General features: G+C 52.6%; 1 protein-coding gene across 2 annotated transcripts; it reads right to left on the minus strand.

The window, feature by feature from the left end:
• Nucleotides 1-935: 935 nt before the first annotated feature.
• Nucleotides 936-20,406, minus strand: SELENON (selenoprotein N). Of its 2 annotated transcripts, none has more exons than XR_011136026.1 (12): nt 20,247-20,401; nt 15,397-15,514; nt 14,465-14,595; nt 13,391-13,603; nt 12,233-12,357; nt 11,270-11,407; nt 9,494-9,575; nt 8,288-8,476; nt 6,798-6,903; nt 6,333-6,445; nt 5,263-5,649; nt 936-3,986 (listed from the first exon to the last, which is right to left on the minus strand). XR_011136026.1 is itself a non-coding variant. In XM_068917616.1 (12 exons), exons 1-12 carry the CDS (start codon nt 20,352-20,354, stop codon nt 3,816-3,818), a joined length of 1,596 nt encoding a protein of 531 aa, XP_068773717.1. In that variant the 5' UTR covers nt 20,355-20,406; the 3' UTR covers nt 936-3,815. The 2 variants fall into 2 exon arrangements, 1 of the variants encoding a protein (XP_068773717.1); XM_068917616.1 differs by having other exon boundaries at nt 5,548-5,649; nt 20,247-20,406.
• Between the last annotated feature and the right edge of the window lie 1,659 nt (nt 20,407-22,065).

Below are 22,065 nucleotides of genomic sequence, written 5' to 3' on the forward strand. Positions count from 1 at the left end.
GGGGTGTGGTGTGAGGGGGGAGTTGTGGGGGGGATGAGTGTGTGGTGTGAGGGGGGGTGGGGGGGCGGTGTGTGGTGTGAGGGGGGAGTTGGGGGGATGAGTGTGTGGTGTGAGGGGGGGTGGGGGGGGCGGTGTGTGGTGTGAGGGGGGAGTTGTGGGGGGGATGAGTGTGTGGTGTGAGGGGGGAGTTGTGGGGGGGGCGGTGTGTGGTGTGAGGGGGGTGGGGGGGGGATGAGTGTGTGGTGTGAGGGGGGAGTTGTGGGGGGGGTGTGGTGTGAGGGGGGAGTTGTGGGGGGGTGTGTGGTGTGAGGGGGAGTGTGGGGGGGATGAGTGTGTGGTGTGAGGGGGGAGTTGGGGGGCGTGTGGTGTGAGGGGGGTGTGGGGGGCAGTGTGTGGTGTGAGGGGGGTGTGGGGGGGTGAGTGTGTGGTGTGAGGGGGGGTGTGGGGGGGATGTGTGTGTGGTGTGAGGGTGTGTGTGTGAGGGTGGGGGATGTGTGTATATGTATGGTGTGAGAGTGTGTGAGGGTGTGCGTGTGGTGCGAGGGGTGTGTGTGTGAGGGCGTGTGTGTGGTGCGAGGGGGGCGTGTGGTGGGTGTGAGGTGTAGGGAGGTGCTGGCGGTGTGGGGGGGGTGCAGGGGGCTCGAGGGGTGCAAGGGGGCGGGCGGTGGGCGCCTCAGGGAGCAGAGGGGGCGCCGGGCAGGGTGCGGTGCGCCAGAGGGTGGGAGGGCTTGGGCGGCCTGAGGGCTGCCGGGGGTGCGGCGGTTTGCCCGTGTGTAGGGGCGGTGTGACGGCAGCGTGGGGGTGCGCGACAGGCCCAGGGCGGCCCCCAACGCCGGGTGGGCCGTAGCAGAGCAGGGCCCGACCCGCCCTCGCCCCCCCGTCCCCGCGCGCTTCCCCCTGTCCCCCGTCCAAGGAGGCAAGAACTGAGCGAGGCCGAGGTGGTGGCATCGGTTTAAGGAAGGAGCTACAGAGCCCGCCGCACCGTACAGCGCCAACCCGCGATGACCGAGGCTCCGGCGGAGGAGGAAGGGGTGCTGGCTTTCCACTGAATCGCCGCTGGCAAATATCAGGTCTGATCCGCTTGTGGATTTAAGAGCAGACCGTCACAAAGCACAGGCGATCAGGGAAACAAGTGCCTCCTTCCCCCCTCTCTGGTTTATCAAAAGACTACTGAAAAACTTAAGGAGTTTACAAACATGAGAAAAAAGCTTGGCACATATTAAAAAAGCCTCAGACAACAGTTTCCGTCCAGAGTCCACCGCCAACCGTTACACAACAGTAAACGGGCAGCGATCGCTCAGGCAGCTTTGTAGTTAATGGATTAATATGGGGACACGGCCACGTCTCCCCCCCGGGGCTCCCCAGAACCGCGCCAGCCCCGGGGCAACACGGCGCTCGCGAAGGAGCAGGGCTTCTGCCGCGGTTTGGGTTAATCCCTGTCACCTTGCACTCAAACAGCCCAGGAGCACTTGTACGTGGCTCCAGGCTGTCCTGCAGGAGCCCACCGGTTCATAGCGGTGGTTCACATGAGAGAAATGAAGGTACTTTCAGGGATCCTAAAGGCTTTGTCCAAGCCCAGGCTCACCACAGGTTTAGGCACGCGTCCTAATTCTGCTTGGGGATTTTCCTAGACACTTGTCTTTGTGAGGGAGCGCGGCTGGTGTAGTATCAGGTACGCCTGTCCCACACGTGGCCACGCTGGCACCACAGCTAGCCTGGACTGGCACTAACAGCCCCCCACTGCAACAGCCGGCCAGAGGGACGGGAACAGCCCCGGTGTGAGGACTTGGGCACTGGTCATGGGGGCACTGCTCACCTGACCCTTGTTTTATCTGCTTTTCCAAGCCTTGCGGAGACAAAACGATCCCTGCGTGTTCAGCACCGCCTGATCCCTGGCCTGCTCTGCCGGTCGGAAGGAAAAACAAGTGGCATGAATTCTCCACACGAATATAACTCGGAGACACTGCTTTGATGTCTTAAGCCACTTACTGAGGGGCTAGAGAAAGGTGCAACAAAAATGCCTCAAAAGAAGCTCTGTAAAAGCCAGGAGGGCAGATCTACGCTAAAACTGTGCTTCTAAAGGAGCCAGAGGGAGGTAGCACTCAGCCTCCTCTGCCATCCTCAGCTTGGGCCAAAGCCTCTCTAAGGACACAGAGGGGCTGAGACCGCAGGTGCAGCAGCCGGAGGTCGGTCTCTAATGCTATCTAGACACATCATCACTTTCCACAGCCACCGCTGAAAACGCTGCCAGAACCAAGCCTGTGATTACTGCAGGCCCCTTGGAGGGCTAGAAAAGTACAGAACTAATGCATAGTTATAAAGCTGATACTGAGAAACATCCCAGGGGTAATTAATTTCACTAGAGCAATTAGTGAAGCTATCCTGGGTAAGCCCAAAGGTCCATCTAAGCTCAGCTCAGTCTCCAGCCATGGATACAGACAGAAGAGCTGGGGAAAGGACAGGGCAATAAAAGACCCCTGGTTCCTCCCAGGTCCTGCATTCCAGGAATGAAAGTGCCCTTTCCGAAAAAGGCTTTTCCCTCTTTTGATTTGGTCCAACTAAATTGTGCTTTAGAGAGCAGAAAAAGCATCACCACCACGGCTGTTTGCAGCCATCTATTGGAGATGCTTTGTCTCACATATCTACAGGAATACGCTTTAAACCTGTTTCATTTAGACCCTTCCTTCTCCAAATTACACCCACCCTGTAGTCAAGCATTTGTACAAAATAGGAATGATTGACTGCTCAGGATGGTTACAGATGAGGGACAATGGCATTCTGTCCGAATAACTACTTCTTTGGAAAATTTTCCATGGAAGTTTCCTTATAATACTGGCTTCTAAAACTGCTCAGTTCCCAACCAGCTACTGCTCTCAGGGCAATGCTGAGCCTCCCCTTCCCAAAGAGAACTTCATCATAATTCATTTGTTTAGTGCGATGTGGAAACTCTCAAAGCAAATGTGGACAGGAGCATCTTACAACCAGTGAGGAGACACACTGGGAGAACAAAGATTTCAAAGCACGTGGGGTGGGAGTGGCCCCGGGCTGAACGGGAGGGCGGCACCACTCACTATCACGTCCTGCAACCTGGAGCGTGCACGCTGCATGAGTGGAACGAACGGAGGCTCTGCCCCCCCAGTCCCCCAATCCTCCTGACTTGCATGTCTAAACATTACCAGCTGGAATCCCGACACTGTGTGTTTGTTGCCATTGCTGTCAATAAATGCCATCCTGAAGAGCTGGGATCCAGGCTGTGAAGTAGCTTACAGCTTAGTGGGACTCAGGACTGCCCTTGGAGAGGTGCGAGGATGTTGGCTACCAGGAAAGACCTCTCCACCTGCGCTGGATTCTGCACCTTTGCCCACAAGGCAGAGGGACCCGCCACAAGCATTTGGTTGTAATGGCAACACTGTTCTCCACGATTCAACACAAAGTCAGGCCCTTGAGATCTGGTGTTTGCAGGTGATACTTGGTATAGCTGTTACAGGAGTTTCATCACAGAAAGTCTGAACAGGAGATGGAAAAATGTGAAGGTTGGTGACATACCAAGGTACAGGTACGCAGAGCGTTTATAGATTCAAGTATTCTCGCTCCTGTAAAAAATTGCCTGAACTCAAAAGGGCAGATTATGTAAAAAGAAACTGGTGTCACTCAAAACTTAAGACTCTTCAACAGCCCTACATCACCCAGAACAAAGCTCAAGTCCTGGGGCTGTCTGCATCTTGACATCCGTGACGAGGAGGAAGAAATGCTGTAAAGAAAATAGATCTCTGAAGTCTTTGGCCATCTCTGTGGGGCAGTATGTGCCATTGTTTTTAGGTTTGCAGGTATGGTTTTGCTCTTTGCAGTCCTTCCCTCAGGAACTGGAGGTAAGTTGCAGTAGAAGGGTCTTCAAAATTGGTCGAGAAACTAAAGATGCTACTTTCAACATCTTCAGGCTTCATAGAAGTAATATCCAGGAAGTAGTTGGCATTGATATGGTGAATCTGGGAAAGAAAACAAGTGAGAGGAGACTTTAAAGGCCACATCACTTCACCATCTACACCTTTGGCCTCTAGCCAGGACACAGCTGACAAGACTGTAATTAAATTTAAGACTCTCTAATGCTTTGCAAATGCTAATTCAGCATCTAGGAACCAGGTTTCCATTTCATAGTTAGAGAAAGAGGTGCCTAAAAGACAGTGGCCTGCTTTTTCCAAGAGTGCTGACCCTCTGCTCTGCATGGTTTAGAAAAAGATGAAGGCAATTGCGCAAAATCACAGAAAAACTACCTCTGAGCAAGGGCCGGGGAGACCGCAGCCCACCCACACTGACTGCTTCAGTATGCGCTCTCAGCCCGGCCTGACTGCCAAACAAGTACGTGAGCTTAAAATGCCTCTGTGCCTTCTGCTTCCCAGCGGAGATGGGCAAGGGGGACATGTGGCCACTGACCATGGCAACCTCGGCAGGCTGTAACTCACTGAGCTGAGGTCACTCACTAGCCTGCAGTCAACAGTCCACAGCCTAATTTGGAGGGCAGCCACTAAAGAGACAGCAACAAGCCACTGCAAACATTACTGGCTAGGATCTGGCAGGCGTGGGGCACAATCAGATTAGCCCTGGCAGGATCCTCCACCGCAGATAGCCCAGCTGCTGACACACAGCAAAGCGCTGCAGTGTCAAGTGTCAGGAGCTGTTGTTGTTCTTCAAATCCAAGGCACAGCAGAGCCAAAGCTGTTGACTTGCTAACGGCTGATTTGCTGTAACAAACCCAGAGAGGCAAGAGGAAGAGAGAAACATGCTAGAATAGGCTGATAAGGAGAGATTTTCTCCAAGGCACGAACATCAAGGGACAGTAGGAGGGTGCAGGACACAAGCCGCAATTGCTTTCCAAAGATCACCCACCCCAACCAGGGACAGGGAAGGGACAGAATGAAGAAATGTGGGCAGACGTTTGATTGAGGTTTGATTGTTTTCCTCTCCTCGCCAGAGCTGTTCTCTCTTCTGTCTCCAATAAAAGTGCATTTGTTTCACATTTCTTGGTAGAGCACTTGCTGTCTGTCTGTCCCAATGTCCCTGAGAGCACAGCAGTGCAAGGGACTACAGCCCCACAAAGGGCCTGGGGAACCGAGAATGGCTGGGGGAGCTGATACGAACTTCAGGCCTACAGATGACCCTGTATTTTCTGGGATGCCGCCGGCCTGAGGGGCTAGCCTCTAGCTAGCTCCCAGCAAGCCTGAGCGCACGTGGGCCCGAAAGGACAGCAGTCTGCAGGACACTCACCTCTTCACAGAACAGGAGGCCTTTAAACACCCTGTCTAACGTGCATCTCTGGATGTGACTCCAATGCTTCCCATCAACAGGAGCTCATTCTGTTCCATGTGTCCTATCCTCATCCTGATAAACAGCGCCGTATTTCCAGTAACAGAGCCTGAACCAGCTGGGCATTTTCCAAGCACTTGGGATGACGCCATCTCCTCCCCCCTGGGAGTGATGTATTTGGGGAGGAGGAAGAGAGCACGTTCTGAGGGGAAGAGCCAAGCCCAGCTGAAAGAGTAACAAACATACCACCGTGCCATTGGGGAGGCAGATGATCATCTCCACGGGGAAGTTGTACTTCTCAAGGTGCAGGTCAGCCAGCTTGCTGTAGAACTCGTTCTCTCTGTTGGTCTGTAAAGAGACCCCACAGGAACATGCCTGCACAAACCACTGCTAGCAGAACAGAGCGGGAGGAGTAAACCTAACCCAGGATGAGGGGGCGGATGAAGAGCTGTGCTGCAGCATGGTAGCTGGCTCCATTCTCATGATGTGCTTTACTATTCCCTTTCAAGTCGTGTTTCCCCCTGCCCCCAACACACACACTTCAGCAGTAGATTTCCCCATAAAGAGTAAGATCATCCTGTCACTAGCAGTGCCCAGGCACATAAACAGTTGGATCTTAGCTTTTCACAGCTTCTTCGGCTCTGTGACTGCCCCCAACTAACAGCATGGGCCCAGAGACAGGCTCACGGGTAGGGAAAGGCGCAGACAGTATTTGGTCGTTCTCTGGGTTCTGGAGAACAGTCAGTTTGTCGATGGCACAAACAGCCTTGGACAGGGCTATCTTGCAACGAAGCATCTGGTTTAGCTTTTAATACTGGCACCGTAAGAGAGTGAAGAGGATCATTGTGCTGTTTCCTCAGCCTGACTCCATCTGGTGTTTGTTTTGCCACTGCAATTGCTAAGACACAGAGGGCCTGGAACCAAAATCCCATTGGCACAGGTGTGAGCTCCCCCTTCCTACCCACACCAAACACCGTTCGCGTTCACCAGCAAACCAAACGCAAAAAGGCGGATGTGGCTGTGACACTCACCTGCAGCTCTTCCAGCTCCTTCACCAGCGACCAGCTGCTAATGAAGCTTTCGTTCAGCAGGGCGAGGATGGGCGAACTTTCCAGGACGGTCTCCCGGAGAGTTCGCCCTGAACCTGACGCAGGAAGGGAGGCAGACAGTCGTTTGCTGCATTTCCAAGGCTGACTGTTGCTGTGTTTGATGCTGTTGCTCTGCCCAGCGGCCGGTTGCTGTGGCAGCGGGCTCGGGCTCCCCTAACCAGACCCATGCCTCCCCCTCAAATCAGGGCTCTTGAATTAGAGAGCTGGTCTCGGGCTTGCCTCAAATAGGTCTAACCCTGCCACTGCGAACACAAGTTCTGGTCAGTAATTCCCACTTCCAGCCCTTCTCTACACAATGCCTGCCACTGGCTCCTCCCTAACCCTGAGCCCTTCTGAGAGCCTGAATTACGCATACCATTCCTCAGCCAAGATGGAAACAGCCCTCACCTCAGCAGGACTGGTCATCCAGGGCACCCCACAGCAGGATTGAGTGCACCAGCTTCTTTTCTGCTTTTGCTCTCTCAAAAGCTTGCGTGAAGGGAAGATAGGAAACCTGAAGGCAGAGAGACGGCAGAACAGCCCACCTCAAATATGAGCGGGGTCTGAAGGAAACAGACCTAGAGCATCACATAGGCAACACCAACAGAGCCGCAACACAACAGCTCGGCCTTACAACTGGGCAGTCAGCCCCTTTCCTGCTCAATGCTAACCCTGTCCACCCCCTGCCTTCCTGCCCATTAAAGCAAATAGTAAATGTGGTGCTCTTCCCAGGTGCAACTTCATCTCCCCTCACCCCAGGGACCTACAGCACTGACCTCTAATCTGGATCACGTACTCCTACCCTGCCACAATGAGCAGAGAGAGAGGAACCATCTCTTCACCCACCAACTTGCAGCTGGTCGTTCGGTTAGTGCTGCTCAAGCAGGATGTAGCAAAGTGGATGCTAAGTCCGGAGTGTTAACTCCACTGCCACGCGAGATACGGCTTTTCCTTCGGGAAAGGCCCAGGTACATGACAAATGGCTGGGGATACAGTGAGAATGCAGTGTAACCCCCGGCAGCACGCGGGCTGGACCAACACGTGCAAAGCCCCACGTTTACACGTTGCAGAGCGCATCGGCGCAACTGCAGGCAGGCTGTCTGCAAACATGCATAAGCAGCCTGGGAAACGTGGCCTTCAGATATTTATTACAAAATCTCACTGAAACGGCCTAAAAACTGGCTGTGAGGGTCTCTTTGCAGAGAGAGAGTTCCAATTACTCAAATGAAGGGAACTTTATTAACATCTTAGCAGCTCAAAGGGACATTTGTAAGCTCCGGCACAAGGAGGCAGCCTTTGAAACACGTCTCTTCAGCCAAAGAAGCAGTGACAGGCAGTAGCCATATGCTCCAGAGGCTACTGGCATGCTAAATAGTTTAGGTCACCCAGTGCTATGAATTTCAGTCTCCTTGCGGGACATGGAGGCACAGGCGGAATGCATGTTTTCTGCTGATAAGGAAAGCTTGGTCCAAAGGTAGCAGAACAATGCAAAAGTAACGCCAAAGGAAAACCATTTGTGAGCAGCGCAATTACCTGCCTCGCTCAGAAACTGCATCGGCAGCTACTGATAAGAGGAAGGAAGGATGAGACTACATTTTCAATACAAACTTGGAATGACATGACATCTGGGCTGTGCTCCTGCCCCTGCTGCTGTGCGAACCCAAACGGCCTTTCGGAGATGCTGTTCTCTCTCATCTGGAAACTGGAGGCCCATCACGTCACATACGCAGCACCTGCATGGTGCAAGCTGAGCAGGGAGACCCTCTTGCTACTCTGAATGCTGATTAAGTCATGGCCTCTGATTCCTGCTGGTCCTCGAGGTGACTGGACATCTTGGTGAAAATGACCCTGCTCCAAACAGACGTGCCATGGAAGACAGAGCACAGCCCCTTCCTCACCTTCTTAAACGGATACATGGCCAATTCCAGCTTCTGGGCTGCCTCTTCCCAGGGGATTTCCTGCTGCCAGGTTATCTCTTCAAACACAAACTGAATGGGCTCCCCTGAGGGATCCCTGCTATCAATCACATTCCCATTCTCGTCATGGATCACAGAGGGGATGGAAGGCCCTGTCGATTCTAGCTCCATCTGCAGAAAAACAGGCTCAGAGTTAGAAATTCTTGCTATATCACTCCCGGCTTTCCGATACTGCAGGACCAGATAAAGATGCAAAATAAGACCTGTGCAGCTTCTAATGAAGACACAGATCATCAACGTGATTTCTGTTTCCTGGGGCTGCACTTCACTAGAGGTAGACGTGTTTTATTGGGGAATACCAGGAACACAATCTTATTTCCTCCTGTTACGGTATGTCTGTGCTGTCTAGATTGGGAATGCATGACAGACTCGTTCTTTCTGTGTTGCCATCCTCCCAGTGGAAGATTTTTGACTGTGGGACACCAGATTCTTAAAACTTTTGGGATCTGGCAGGGCTAGCTTGAAGCTCTTGTTCATACCACCTGCACAGCCCTTATACAGTCCTCAGCTAGCCACAAGAGGGTGCAACAGGGAAAGCTGTTCAGGGACTTCCTTGTAACTTAGCGTTCTTGTACATCTGAAATTATTTGGTAGGTCTGTTTTCAGGACTTCTGAGAATTAAAAAGAAACATGGATATCGTTTAGGAGAAGATGAGACTGTTAACCTCAGGCATTCAAGATCATGACTTCCATTTCCCATCCCTTGAGCTGAAGTTACCACAAAATAAAGGAAAAACTTCATGCAATTTCTAAATCCAGAGACACTGTTTTTCTTACACCCCTCTCGGCTCAGAGCCTGGGTTCAGCCCCCGCTCTCCCCCTGCAGCAGCTCAGACAATTTTTTGTATAAAGGGAAACTCCCATGACGCCACATGTCTGTGACTCCAGGAGCTTGGGATTCAACCCACATCACAGACGAGGGGAAGAAAAAAAAAAAAGCCCACAAGAGCTGGCCATAGTGAGCCACGTTGCTGCAGAAGACATACACAGATCAGAAATATTATACTGTAGCATACAAGAGAACGCTTTTAAGAACAGGGATAGCTGAGCTTATACAACTCAGGGGCAAGGCAAGGCAAGTCCTTGCCAAGATGCTGCACACATGCAGGTGACAGAGCAATTACAGACCTGAGGCAGGTAACCTATATCCACTTCCATGTTGCTGCTTTCACTTGCCCCATACAGCCACTCCATATCAACATTCAGAGACCTGAAAGGAGAACCCAACAGATTCAGAGTTACCTGAGGCTAAAGCTGTGTGTGCATGGGAAACCACAGACTAATGAGAACATCCGACGCTCCTCTTGCAGGGTAAGCACAAAAGCCCAGAGACTCCGGCTGCTTGGAGATCACAGAGTGCCCTGCACAAGGCCAGCAACACTAGATCCGGCTGGATCAGGGCCCGGGATGATGTGGGCAAATTTAATCTGGGCAAATGCGTTCATGCCTTTGAGTACTGTTAAAGTAAAGAAGAGAGAGGTGTATTTGCTCCCCATTTCCTCCCAGCCCTGAAATTGCATGTTCTGATGCTGTTCAACTTTTAAAAGCGGTTTCTGGAAGCAAAAAAGGCCCTCGTAAGAAGTTGCTGGCCGAGCCACAAGCGTCTGCTTGCTGTAACAAATGTGCCGACAGAACCATAGGGACTGAGTCGCCAGGGTAATGTTATAATAGAATTTTCACTCCAGCCGTCATGGGCAAAGAGATTTGAAGCTTCTCTTCCCTGAAAACTCTTCCAGCTGCTTGCCAGAGAGCAGTAATGTGCCAGTGCGAAGCTACACATACAAACGTTAACCTGGAAAACACCAAGTGAAAAAATATTTTGCAACAAGAGCATCAGGCTTTGCTGAACTCCAGTGCCTCAAGCCAGGCAGAGATCTCCAGGGACTCCCTCTCCACACCTTGCTTGTCCCTTCCCATGCTCCAAGTACAGGTGACAGTTACTGGCAAGTGAATCAGACCCTGAAATAGGCCAGGAAACCTCAGCGACTGGTAGAGATGCTTTGACAGTTTTACAGACAGCTGCAGAGCTCATTTCACTCGGATTTTCAAGAGACTTTGCTGAAAAGCATCAGCTCATCCAACACAGACACCCAAGGAGTCTCCTGCAGCTCGCAACAGGTATTCAACATCTGCAAAAGTCCCTGACACAGCCCAAAGCACTGCTGGGACATGACAAGTGGAGCAGCCAGGATGCATTGCAAATGTGAGCTTGCCGCAGTGCGACTAACAAAGAGGCTGCTGCCTGTCTCTAGAGCAATAGCTGGACAACTTAAATCCCCCTGTTACCATGCGTCTTCCCATGGGGCTGCAGGTACCTCCCTCACTGAAGTGGTTTGGCACAGGACAACTCAGGTTCAGACATGCAGAGCTGAAGCACGTGCCAACTGCAGCCAGGCTGTGTAAGGACATCCATCCTCAACCACAACTCCGTGCCCCCATCCCCTAACGGTATCTCTGTCCTTGTCCTTCCCTGCCTCAACCAAGCCAGATGCCCCCCAGACCTACTGATACTAATACACAGAGCTGCTCCTGAAAAAATTGCATCAGAACCAGTTTAGGACACTGTTATATCTACAGAACTGAGGACATGATGACCGCTGGCAGAGAGGGATGTGTGAGGGAAACAGATAAGCAAAGAGCAGAATTAGCCTGTCCAAAGCTCAGACCCCAGATCTGCCTTCCCCACATGGCCCACAAAACCCACGTACTGCAAGGGACACCATTCTGCTCAGGACTGTTACTGCACCCATATCCTCGTATAAAAAGCCCATGAGCCTCCTCCCATGCATAGCTCCCACTTCTGCACAGGGCAGGATCCCAGAGATCCTGGGTTTCACCGAGCCTTGCTTATAGCAACCCTCAAGTCTCTACTCAACACACACGAAGAGAGAGAAATGGCTGTACCTGTTATTAGGGACAAAGAGCTTAAACTCTCGGACATGGGAAGAATCCTTGGAGAGGATGACGTGACCTGTGAACTGGCCTGGAGAAAACCAGAAGGGGAAGTCTGGTGGCTCGTTCAGCTGGAACTCAGCATGGATCCTGAAATGAAAAGGGAGCCATCAGCTGCAGAGCTGGGAGGAGAGAACAGACCATGCACTGCAGATGACAGCAGGGAGAAGTGACCTCCAGGCCCCAGAAATCATGAAGCTAAATTGCAGCAGAGCAGTTCAGTTCAGAAAGCTTCTCATGCCACACACTAAAGAGGGCAAAGGTCTGGAGCAGATGCCCTGGGTCAGGAGAGTCTCCGATACTAGTGGCTTTTGGATCTGAGCAACAAGCGTCTGTCTGGGAAGGCCAAACTACAGTATTTATCATTGCTTGAAGCAGAGGAACAGACTACAACTCCCTCAGTCTCCCTTCCAGCCTGATCTGGCAAACAAGAGCTGTGGGTAACATTCCCAGTTAAACAAGAGAACAATTCCCCAGAATTTCCCCTTTGGAGAAAATGCTCCATCCCCCGATTAAGCCAAACCTAACAAATTCCTTGCTAATCAGACTCTTCCCATTCAACCAGGGGCATTTCTAAATCAAGGGTTATCAAGAAAGGCCACTGTCCTGGATGTGGACGACAGTCTCTGCCTCACCATGGACTCAGAGACACCAGGAGCACGAGTGCCCTCTTCAGGCATCAGCCAAGTATCACATACGGGAAAGAGCTGGCTGAAAACCACCTTCTTCCTCAAACTGCTTCATCTCCCTCCCAGGCAGGAGGCATGGGAACATGCCTGCACATGCAAGAACATGAGCACCCTGCCACTGGCTTACAGCAGCCTTCTCCACTCCCCAGAGATGCAGAACGAGTTCAGAAGTGTTCCCAGGCCCTCAAGACCCATGGTCCCACAAGGCCAGGTTGGGAGCCCTTACCTGAAGGCTATGGTGTAGTAGAAGGCGCTGATGGCTTGGATGCAGGCCACAGCTCCTTGGGGAGCAAAGCGAGTTTTTACGAAGGGCCGTGGGTGGAACATGCTCAAGAGCTTGTGAATTATGACCTAGGGAAAGAATTGTAAGAGAGCAAAAACGAGAACAGTTCCTCTAGCACAGTCAGCTGCAGCTCCAAAATAACTCCCCACCAGATCAGGAAGGTCAGATAACTGCTCTGACTTAAAAACTGGCTTAGAGACCTACTTCATCACAAAACAAGGAGATAAAGCAAGAGATCGCTTTTTAAAACAAATCTATTCCCACTGCTTGCAAGTTTTCATCATCCCAGTCGAGGGGATGTCCGAGTATGGTAAACTGTTCTGTGAGGCTGTATCCATCAATACTACTTAAGACTTTCAAAGAATGCGTATGTAATCAATAAACACACCAGGCTCTGGAGGTATATCAGCTACGTGATCACTAACACCTACCTGGGCACCCCAGGGGACAGCGATATATAAGCCCGATTTTACAGACCACGTACACACATCGTTTCACTTGTCAATGAAGTGCCCCACCTCTGGGGCAGCACAGAACAACTGTTTTACAAGACACAATCACTTCTTACAAGGGCTTTCCGAATAAGCCTCTCTCCTCCCTGTCTTGGAGAACCTAGCCTAAAATAATCCAAACACTTAAAGCAAGATGAAATAAATCAGCTTCATCTGGCCACGACAGACACCTACTGCTTTCGTCTGCTTTCAGTTTTACCTCTGATTTAGACGATGGGGTTCCTGCCTATACGGTGAAGCCTTTTTGCTGCCTTAGCAAGTCCAGGGAGATATAACATGACAGCCTTGTCTGCTCCAGGAATTCCCTCCATTCCTCCATTTATCTGGGCTACAAAGCCTTTTGTACTGAGGCACGTCCAACTAACGCAGGATCAAGAAAAACTACTACAGCCAGCATCCACTTGCACTCCCAACAGCCCTAAACCCTTGCGGGGCCACACCAGCTTTCCTTGGAGGCCCAGGAACTGGCTTACCACAACCCTGCTTATTACAGAAGCAAACGTGATCTCAGTCTATGGCACAAATACCACAAAAGAACGTTTATACAAACAACTTCTCAGGTATAGAGAAGGCATGGTACATATCTCACCTCTTTGCCCTTGGGAGGTGGAGGGTAAAATCGGTTGTTGGAAAGATACCCGGTGAAGATGTTTAATTCACTAGGAATTATCCACCACAGATCCCCAAGATCCAGTTTATTCTTTGGGGGAAGAAAGGCTTTGAACTGACTGGCAAACATCACGCTCATAGGGGCTACTGGGGCGGTCCAATTCCTCAGCCCAGACAGTGCGACATGAGAAATCTGTGAGCAAAAGAGAGCAACAGAGCCAATTTACAGGAGCTGTTCAGCTAGACTCCTCAAACGTGCAGTAATGCTGATGGGTAGAAGCAGGATGTGGAAGGTAGGGGGAAATTATCTATATCTCACGTTTTACATTCTTCCCACCACTCCAAACACCACCAAATAGTTCTGTCGACCTTCTGTTATGTGAGTAACAGGGAACAAGTGGGCGGGTGGCATGCCACATAACACCACTGCTTTTGGACTTAGCTCCAAGAGAACTCTCCCTAATTTCTTCTTCAGGCTTCCCAGGAAGGGCGTAACAGAGCTCGGGCACAGTGCTGGTGAACGCACAGAGCCAGCCTGCATGTGCAACTAATCCTGCTGCCTTCACACCACCTTGGATCCAAGCTAAGACGCCCTGCTAGAGAACAGTTCTGACTACCCAGGTATCAATTTGCACCTCTGAGCCCAAGATGCTGGTCACAGGTAATCACTCACCGACAGTAACAAATCAGAAAACTTCAACCGAAAGTGCCACGAGTGAAACAATGCAGCTGGGGGGGGGGGAGGGGGCGGGGTTCATGGCAAATCCCATGGGACCAGTCCTTGCACAGAGAGGTCTGCAGCCTGTGGTGCTTTTCCAGGCCACGCATGGAAACTTTCCTCTGCACTTTTAAGAGCTGCAAGGCCACTAGAAAACAATGAAAGACTACAGAAAGGAGTGAGCTTGCTCACTGAAGACCCCAAATCCCACTGGCTCCAGCCAGACCATCCGCCCCTCCCAAACTTGCTAGTGTTCATTCCTGGTGATGTCACCAACCCACAGGACATGTGCTTATCCTGGCATTTCTGGTCATACACAGCCTGCGTGATACCTACTCCTAAGAAACCGTCTTTGCTCTTTGTCATCGTTTCCATGACCAAAGGCTGGAATTTTGCCACGATGGACAACGTCTCCCCGCTTGAATCTGGCGTCTCTTCCTCTTCAAATTCTGAGATGGGAGCAACCCCTAGACAAAGGGACAGGGATTTAAGCAGCTGTTTCCCCTCCTTCCCCTTTTAAGCAATGATGAAGTGATTATACGTGTATCCTGGTACATCCAGGAGCACTTGTAGTTTCCCAGCTGTCACTATGCTGTACGCAATGGCAAACTCAGACCCGCCCCAGAGATGAGCCTCTGCTACACGGATTACAGAGGACCCCTCCTCTTAGTGAGCAACACTCTAAAGCCCATGGCACCATTCAGCAGTCTGATTTCACCTAGGAGGGAACAGACACACATACTTTAGCCAATTCATTACAGCATAAGCAAATAACTCTCAGTTTTTCTACTGTACTGTCAGCTCGCCTGCACATTATCACCACCACACTTCTTCCTGCTTGGTACCATCAAGAGACATTTGCTACATGCTGATACAGTCTCCAAACACAAGCTCTCGCAATTGCCATCGAGAGAGACTGCTACAGCCAGAGGAGGGCATGAATGAAGCACCATGACCCACTAACAGTTTTGGCCTTGCCTGGTCTGAGCTGCATTTGTTGCACTTACCCTTCCCAAATCCCCTTTAAGCTCTAGACAAAGTCACTTATGTACTTTACTAGTCCAGCAATGGGATCGTCAGTCTTACGAAAAACGCACTTTGTGAAAGCGGTGTCTAGTGCTTAAGCTGTTCCAAAAACACGTAAAGCTTAGCAGACTCTCATCATCCGAAAAAAGTAAGACACGAATAAGAACTGCTGAGCGCATATAAAGATCTTTGGCTTTTGCTCGCCCTGTGTGGAGAGGTCTACGAGGCAGACAGATACCTACCCGTCAGCTTCTCAGCTATTGGCTTGAACTCCTCTGGACTGAGGTACAGATCGTTGTTTGTGTCCAGAGAAGAAAAGAGAAACAGCCCCTCGCTTCCCAGAGACTTCAGTGCCAGCTCCTAGTTCGGGAAGAAGAGGTAAATGAGATTTCTTTCCAGCCTCTTACAGAAATTCATTCAGGCCCCTCTCAGCTTCAGAGTTAATCTACATTCTTACAGCACACAAACACAGCCATCAATTGGAAAGATTAATACCCCTTGGCAGGGTTTTGTGCTATTTACAATAGGGATCGGTGTCCAGGAACTGTTGGCATGAGCATATTAAAACTACATCTGGCTGAGCAATTCAAACTGAATCATTTGCTCAGAGTCATCCTCAAAGTCTGTCATCAGAAAAATTTCCAACTTTCCCAGACAGTTAGTCCTAAACCTGCAAGTGTTCAGGGCACCCAGAGATCCCGACTTCTGTAATTAAGTAACCCGCAGTGAAACAAAGGCAGTCAAATATATGATTATTCGTGTTACAAAAACACGAAGGTGAACTGAGCCCTTGTACTTCTGCAAAAAACAACTTACCTTAAACTGGTGCCGAGATCCGTGCTAACATTGCCGCCCAAGCTGGCCCTGCTCCAGCCAGAACCCCCCCCCAGGACTCCATACTCTGGACTGGACCAAACATTTTGGCTCCTTGCTCCGCAGGGAGCACTGACAGCCCATTCTGCTATCCATTGGCGAGCCGCAACTCCCATGGCTTTCTCCAAAAACTTACGCAGACCATGGCCTGCCTGGGCAAGATCCCAGCCACTCTGTGCCTCAGTTTCTCCCTCTGCATGCTTGGCAGGAGAGTCTGCCAAGCCCCGCTAACTACAGCCCATGGAGATCCTCCAGTGGAAAATACCACTGAAATGCAACGTCCCACTTGGAGCAGCCCCAGAAAAACACTAGATTCTTCTAGTCTTTTCCACCCTGCAGCATGGAAGGGAAGAAAGGGACAACTTGCATGCAGAACAAGAGCTCTGTGTTGGTGTGAGAAGGCAGAAACATAGTGAGCAAGTCAGACAAGCCACATCTCTCCCTGCCAGCCTGCAGCAGGTCCCCAGTGAGCCATCATTTGGGGCAGCCTCCCCTGGCACCCCAGTAAAAGCCTAATGCTGCAAGGATAAATACTCTGTATTCTGCTGTTTAGCTGTGTTTATTCTCTATTGCCTGCAGCACCATTACTATCCCCAGAGCTCCCGAACTAGTTTATTTTCCATCTGTTGCCTGCCAGCCTGAAGCTGCACTAATGCAGCCTGGAAGGCTTTGCTCCTGTCAACTGCAGCAACAGAAGCACTTAAGAGCCTGCCAGGGCAGTTTCAGGGTTGTGACAGACAAAAACAAAGACCATGGAATACAAACCAGAGATCTGGGCTCCAGCACGACTGAAGAAAGGCAAAGACCTGATACATGGAGAGGAGCAGGCAGAAACTATGCATTTGAAAAAAAGGAACGAAGGAACAGGACAGCTATTTATCTAAGCACAGAAACAATCCTTTCAGGACTTCCCAAGTTCCTGGGACCAAGACTGGGCCTTTATTCTCCAAAGGAATCGGGAAGCTCATCCTCGGCCCTACAAACCAGCAACAACATTTGCCTGAGCAATTGTCCCAGATGCCAGGGTCGTGTCATGAAGCCTCGGGCCAGGTTTCAGGATGTCTCTCTGCTTTAGATCTTGCCTGTATGTGGCACGTAATGCATTAACCTCACAAGGGCCAGTGCAGTCGCTCACTGTCTGGGAGCCAACTCGCAGCACCTTACAGAGGAGGCTGACGTGAATGCGTACTGAGCTCCGAAGAGATGGTCCGTTTCCTAGTCCTCTCCGTAGCACTTCAGCAATTCCCTACTGATGAATCTTTCAGAGCCGCTCTTCTTTCGGACTTCACAGCCATGGACCTCAAGGGACGCAAGACAACGAGTGACAAAGTTTTCGGTTGGTTAGACTGCCTGCTGCTTTAGTATTAGGAGAAAGCCATGATCATTTACTTAACTGGGCTGAAGGCAGAAAGAGAACCAGTTAAGCCTGGCACATACAGAAGAAATCGCAGAGTGCAAATAGGATAGCAGAACAAGGGCAATATGGGTGCCCGGTGTTGGATGCTAGCACTGAAAAATCAATTAACTTATAGGAAATTAAGAATTGAGAGCATGCGCTGATCTCCTCGGTCCTCATTTTCACACAGGCTAAGCAATGAAAAACTAGCAGCAGCAGAACTGCCAGAAAATTCTTGCTAGAACCACAACTGGTCAGAGACACGGTTGCCTTGCAGTCACGCACACGTCTTACAGGCACGCCAGCAGCCAGCTGAATATGGCCACTAATAGGATTCGAACTGGTCTGCTGCCTGCTCCAAACGATGCTCCCCTCCCCAGAGGGAGTTCAAACAGCCACTTCTCTAGGAAAGGCACGCTTCAGGCGGCACTGGTGCAGCGTGTTGGTCCCACACGACCCTGCAGGGCCAGCTCTCTCCCTTCGGAAATGTTCATTTCCGCACTCTCAAAGTAGGACAGCTGAGCTCCATGCATCGCACCGGCCCCTCAACACAGCCAGCAACGAGGACCCCAGAGGGCTCCTGCCCGGCCGAGATAAGACCCCAGCCACAGAGCAACACAGCCCAAGTCCTTTCGCAGAGCACGCGCCCGTCCTAGTGTGCTCAGTCTAGAGAGATGATAAAGATGATGTTTAAAACGGGAGAAAGATGTTAGGTCTTGGCCTTTTGCTTCTTGATAGCATTTATGTTAGAGAAAGCTCTCCAGAGCCTGTCTCTCTCTTCCGCCCCTTTCTTTCTAACCTTCAGCTATAAGAAGTAAAGTTTCCTTGTCTGTGCTGAAAGAGTAAGGCTGAAGCTGTCTCAGTCTTCCTGCGGAGGAGGAGGGTTGTGGCTTTCACAGAAGACTTCTTCTCCCACCTGCTTGTGGGTTGTTTAGCTAAACAAACATTTCAATTGGAAGAGACAAGACATATGTTACAAGCAAGTCGAAGGAAAACTAAAAACCTAGGGCTGCTCACATTTCATTCTCGTCTCCAGCAGCACCCAGCTGCAATTGTCTGTCTGTCCTCTACCAAAAACAAACAAACAAAAAACCATCAGAAGTCCTGGCACTTTGTCAGGCAAGGCTGAGGTCCTCTCGGACAGCCCATGAAGGACTGTTCTGCCCTTCTTCTGCCCCTGTGAGAGGAATTCTTCTAATAAACAGGTTTGTGCCATTTCCCCCTTTTTGCAATGCAAAAGGGGATAAAGAAAAGTATCCTTTAAAAACATTTGTCTTTTTACCACAGAACTATCAAGAATGAGAAGCCTGCTCTCCACCGCGAACCTTTGCCGACGTTCAAGGATGCGCTCTGAAGCGAAGAGCCAGGGGAGCACCCTCTTTAACAAAGATACCCTTTCTCCAAAGCACACGGCAGTCATTTAAATTATATGGATTACGATCAAAAACAATGTCAATCAGTCCAATAAAAAAAAAACTTAAAAAAAGAAAAGCATTTTCTGTTTTTCAACTCTTATTTTCTATTCTTTTGCTGCTTCTTCAGTCGGAGTCTCCCGGGGGGGAGGAGATCTGTGTTTCTAATACCAAAAAAATAAACCAACAAACATCTGACAAAGTTTCAAGTCGCTTTTAAAGGGAATAAAGCAGCAGGAAAAGATGCCTTCGCAGGCCACGTTGAGAGGGGGTGTGAGAAGTTACACCTCGACTGGAGCCGGCCCTGGCGCTTCCGCTCGCCCTCGTGACCCGGGCCGGGGCTGCCGGCCTCAACGCCCGCGAGGGGGAAGGCAGGCGGGGGCCCAGCCGGGCCGGGGGCTCGCCCGCCCGCAGCGGGAATCCTCCTCACCGCGGGTCCCAGGCACCCCGCACGGGGCTGCGGGGCGGTCACCTCAGCCCTGCGGTGGCCACCTCAAGCCCCAAAGTGGCCACTGGTGCCTGGGGGGGTCACTGCAGCTCTGTCCTTGTGGCCGCTTCAGCCCAGCGGTGGCCACCACAAGCCCAGTGGCCACCTTGAGCCCAGTAGTCACCGCAGCTCTGCAGTCACTTCATCCCGCTGGTGACCACCGCAGACTGGTCGCTACCACAGCCCGACAGCCACCACCTCAGCCCACTGCTGGCCACCACAGCCCGGCAGCCACCACCTCAGCCCGCTGGTGACCACCACCTCAGCCCGCTGGTGACCACCACAGTCCAGCGGCCACCACCTCAGTCCACTACTGGCCACCATCTCAGCCCATTGCTGGCCACCATCACCTGATCACCACCTCAGCCCACTGTTGACCACCACCTCAAGCCCGCTGGTGGCCACCACAGTCCAGCGGCCACCACCTCAAGCCCGCTCGTGGCCACCATCACCTGGTCGCTACCACAGCCTGATGGCCACCACCTCAGCTCGCTGCTGGCCACCACAGCCTGGCGGCCACCACCTCAGCCCACTGCTGACCACCACCTCGAGCCTGGTCGCTACCACAGCCCGGCGGCCACCGCGTCAGCCCACTGGTGGCCACCACAGCCCGGAAGTCACCACCACAGCCCGCTGGTGACCACCACCTCAGCCCACTGCTGGCCGCCACCACCTGGTCGCTACCACAGCCTGGGGGTCCCCCACGAGCCCGGTGGCCCCCTCAAGCCCCGCAGCTTGACGGAGCCCGGCGCGTGGCGTGGCGGGGCCCCCACGGCGGCGGCGGGGCCCCGGGGGCCGCCCCGAGCCGGGCGGCGGCGGCGGCAGCGGCGGCGGCGGCGGCGGGGACGAGGCCCGCCCGCCCGCCCGCCATTTCAGCCCGGCCTCCCCCGCGCGGAGCCCCCGCTCCCCTCCCCTCGCCGGTACCTGCTGCCGGGCGACCTCGGCGTCGCGGTAGTACTTCACGGCGACCAGGGCGGCCAGGGCGGCCAGCGCCAGCGCCAGGCGCGGAGGGGCCGCGCCGGGCCCCGCCATGACCGCGCCGCTCAGCGCCGCCGCGCCGCCATGGCCGCGCCGGCCGGGGGGAGGCGCCAGGCGGGCAGCGCCGGCGAGGCGGGCCGGGGCCGGCGGGCCGGGGGGCCGGGGCTCGGCGCCCTCCCCGCGGGGCCCGCAGGGGGCTCGGGGCCCGGCCGGCCCTTGAAACGCGCCCGGTAGCGCCCGGTTTTCGCCTCCCGTTCGGTGCGATTTAAGGCTTGCTGCCACGGGGAGGTTTTTGTTTGTTTGTTTTTTTGAGGGGAAATAACTCATCCTTCTGGCGCCGGGGACGCCGGCAATCTCATGAGGGGCTCTCGGGGATTTTGCTTTTCGTTGTGGGTTGGGAAGCGCTGTGCACGCTCGGTGCTCGGCCCTGGCCCCGCCGCCCCTGAACCCGCGCTCAGCAGCTTTTCCCCAGCTGCCGCGGCCCTACTTAGACCGCGATCCTCTTCGTTTAGCACCAAAGGGTGTCAAACGTGGCCCGGGACGTTTCAGAGCGCTAAAGCAGGGTTGAGGAGCATCAGTGACTGTGAAGGCGGCCCTCTTAATTCATGGGACAAATCCCCGCACTGATATTTCAAGAGCGTGGGCACAGTCCCTCTTTTGCCCAGCCAGTCCTCCCCTTTCCCCCGGAGGAGCCGTGTCCTACCCCATCACGAGCCTGGTTGGTATCAGCTCCCCAAACCCCAGCTGCCCGGCGAAGCCTGCGAGCGGGGAGGTGGAGGCAGGGAGATGGCCGGGCAGCGCACGGCAGTCCCGGTCGGCGTGACGGCCAGAGCTCAAAACATCTCCTGCCGAGCTGTGGAGCGCGTTATTTTTTTCGATGGACTTCAGTGGTTTTGCTTGCAGGTGGTGATTTCACTGGGACCTAAGTGCTCTCGAATCAGGACCACACACACACACACAGAGACCGGGAGCTCAGCACACCTGCCTTAGCAGCCGCAGGGCGACGGCGCGGATTCTGCATGCCCTCTGGACTTAGCCGTCGTGGAGCCTGGGTCTCCCTCGCCCCTGTGCAATGATCCCCCGGTAACCGAGCGAATGATTCCTGGAGCTCCATCATCCTTGAGCCATCCCCACCATCACTCCTGGTCGCAAACCTGTATGTCACCCCAAACTATTCCACCCTCTCTTTGTTCTTTGTGCCCTTCAGGTTCTTCTACACGGTTGTCACATCGCTCCTGAGCAGTGGCTTGGCCAAGAAATATATACTTAGTCATTTTAATCTTTCTCCGTAAATCAGTCTCTCGCTCCTCCTTACATGCAATCCCGCGCTGCCACCGAAATCCCGATTGCTCAGGAAGATTTAGTACATTTGCTGCTGCTGCAGGGCTAACGACGCAGGAAGGGTAGCAGGAAGCGTTAGCGTTTAATGCTTTGAAGCTTTTGCCGTTTCCTAAGCCTGCCTAATCATTTTGTTTTAGAGCATTTTGGTTGGAGATGAGGAGAGCATAACCGAGAACCATGAAGAGAGCAGCGGCAGCCTCATCAAGGAAGGAGGAAGAGGCTGGTAATCTTGGACAAACAGGCCAGGAGTATGTGGAGCTTCAAGCAATTCCCAGGAAGAATTTTCCCAAGAGAAAAAGCACACCATGCTTGCTTGTACACCATGGCAAGCAAGACCGGAGGCAGCAGGATCCAGGTGGTGAAGGGGAAGTAAAGCCTTCTGTCTGAGACTTGGGTGCTGTTCCCCTCTCTGCTATAGCTTCCC

This window comes from Struthio camelus, chromosome 23 (assembly GCF_040807025.1).
Source record: "Struthio camelus isolate bStrCam1 chromosome 23, bStrCam1.hap1, whole genome shotgun sequence".
Taxonomy (NCBI): Eukaryota; Metazoa; Chordata; class Aves; order Struthioniformes; family Struthionidae; genus Struthio; species Struthio camelus.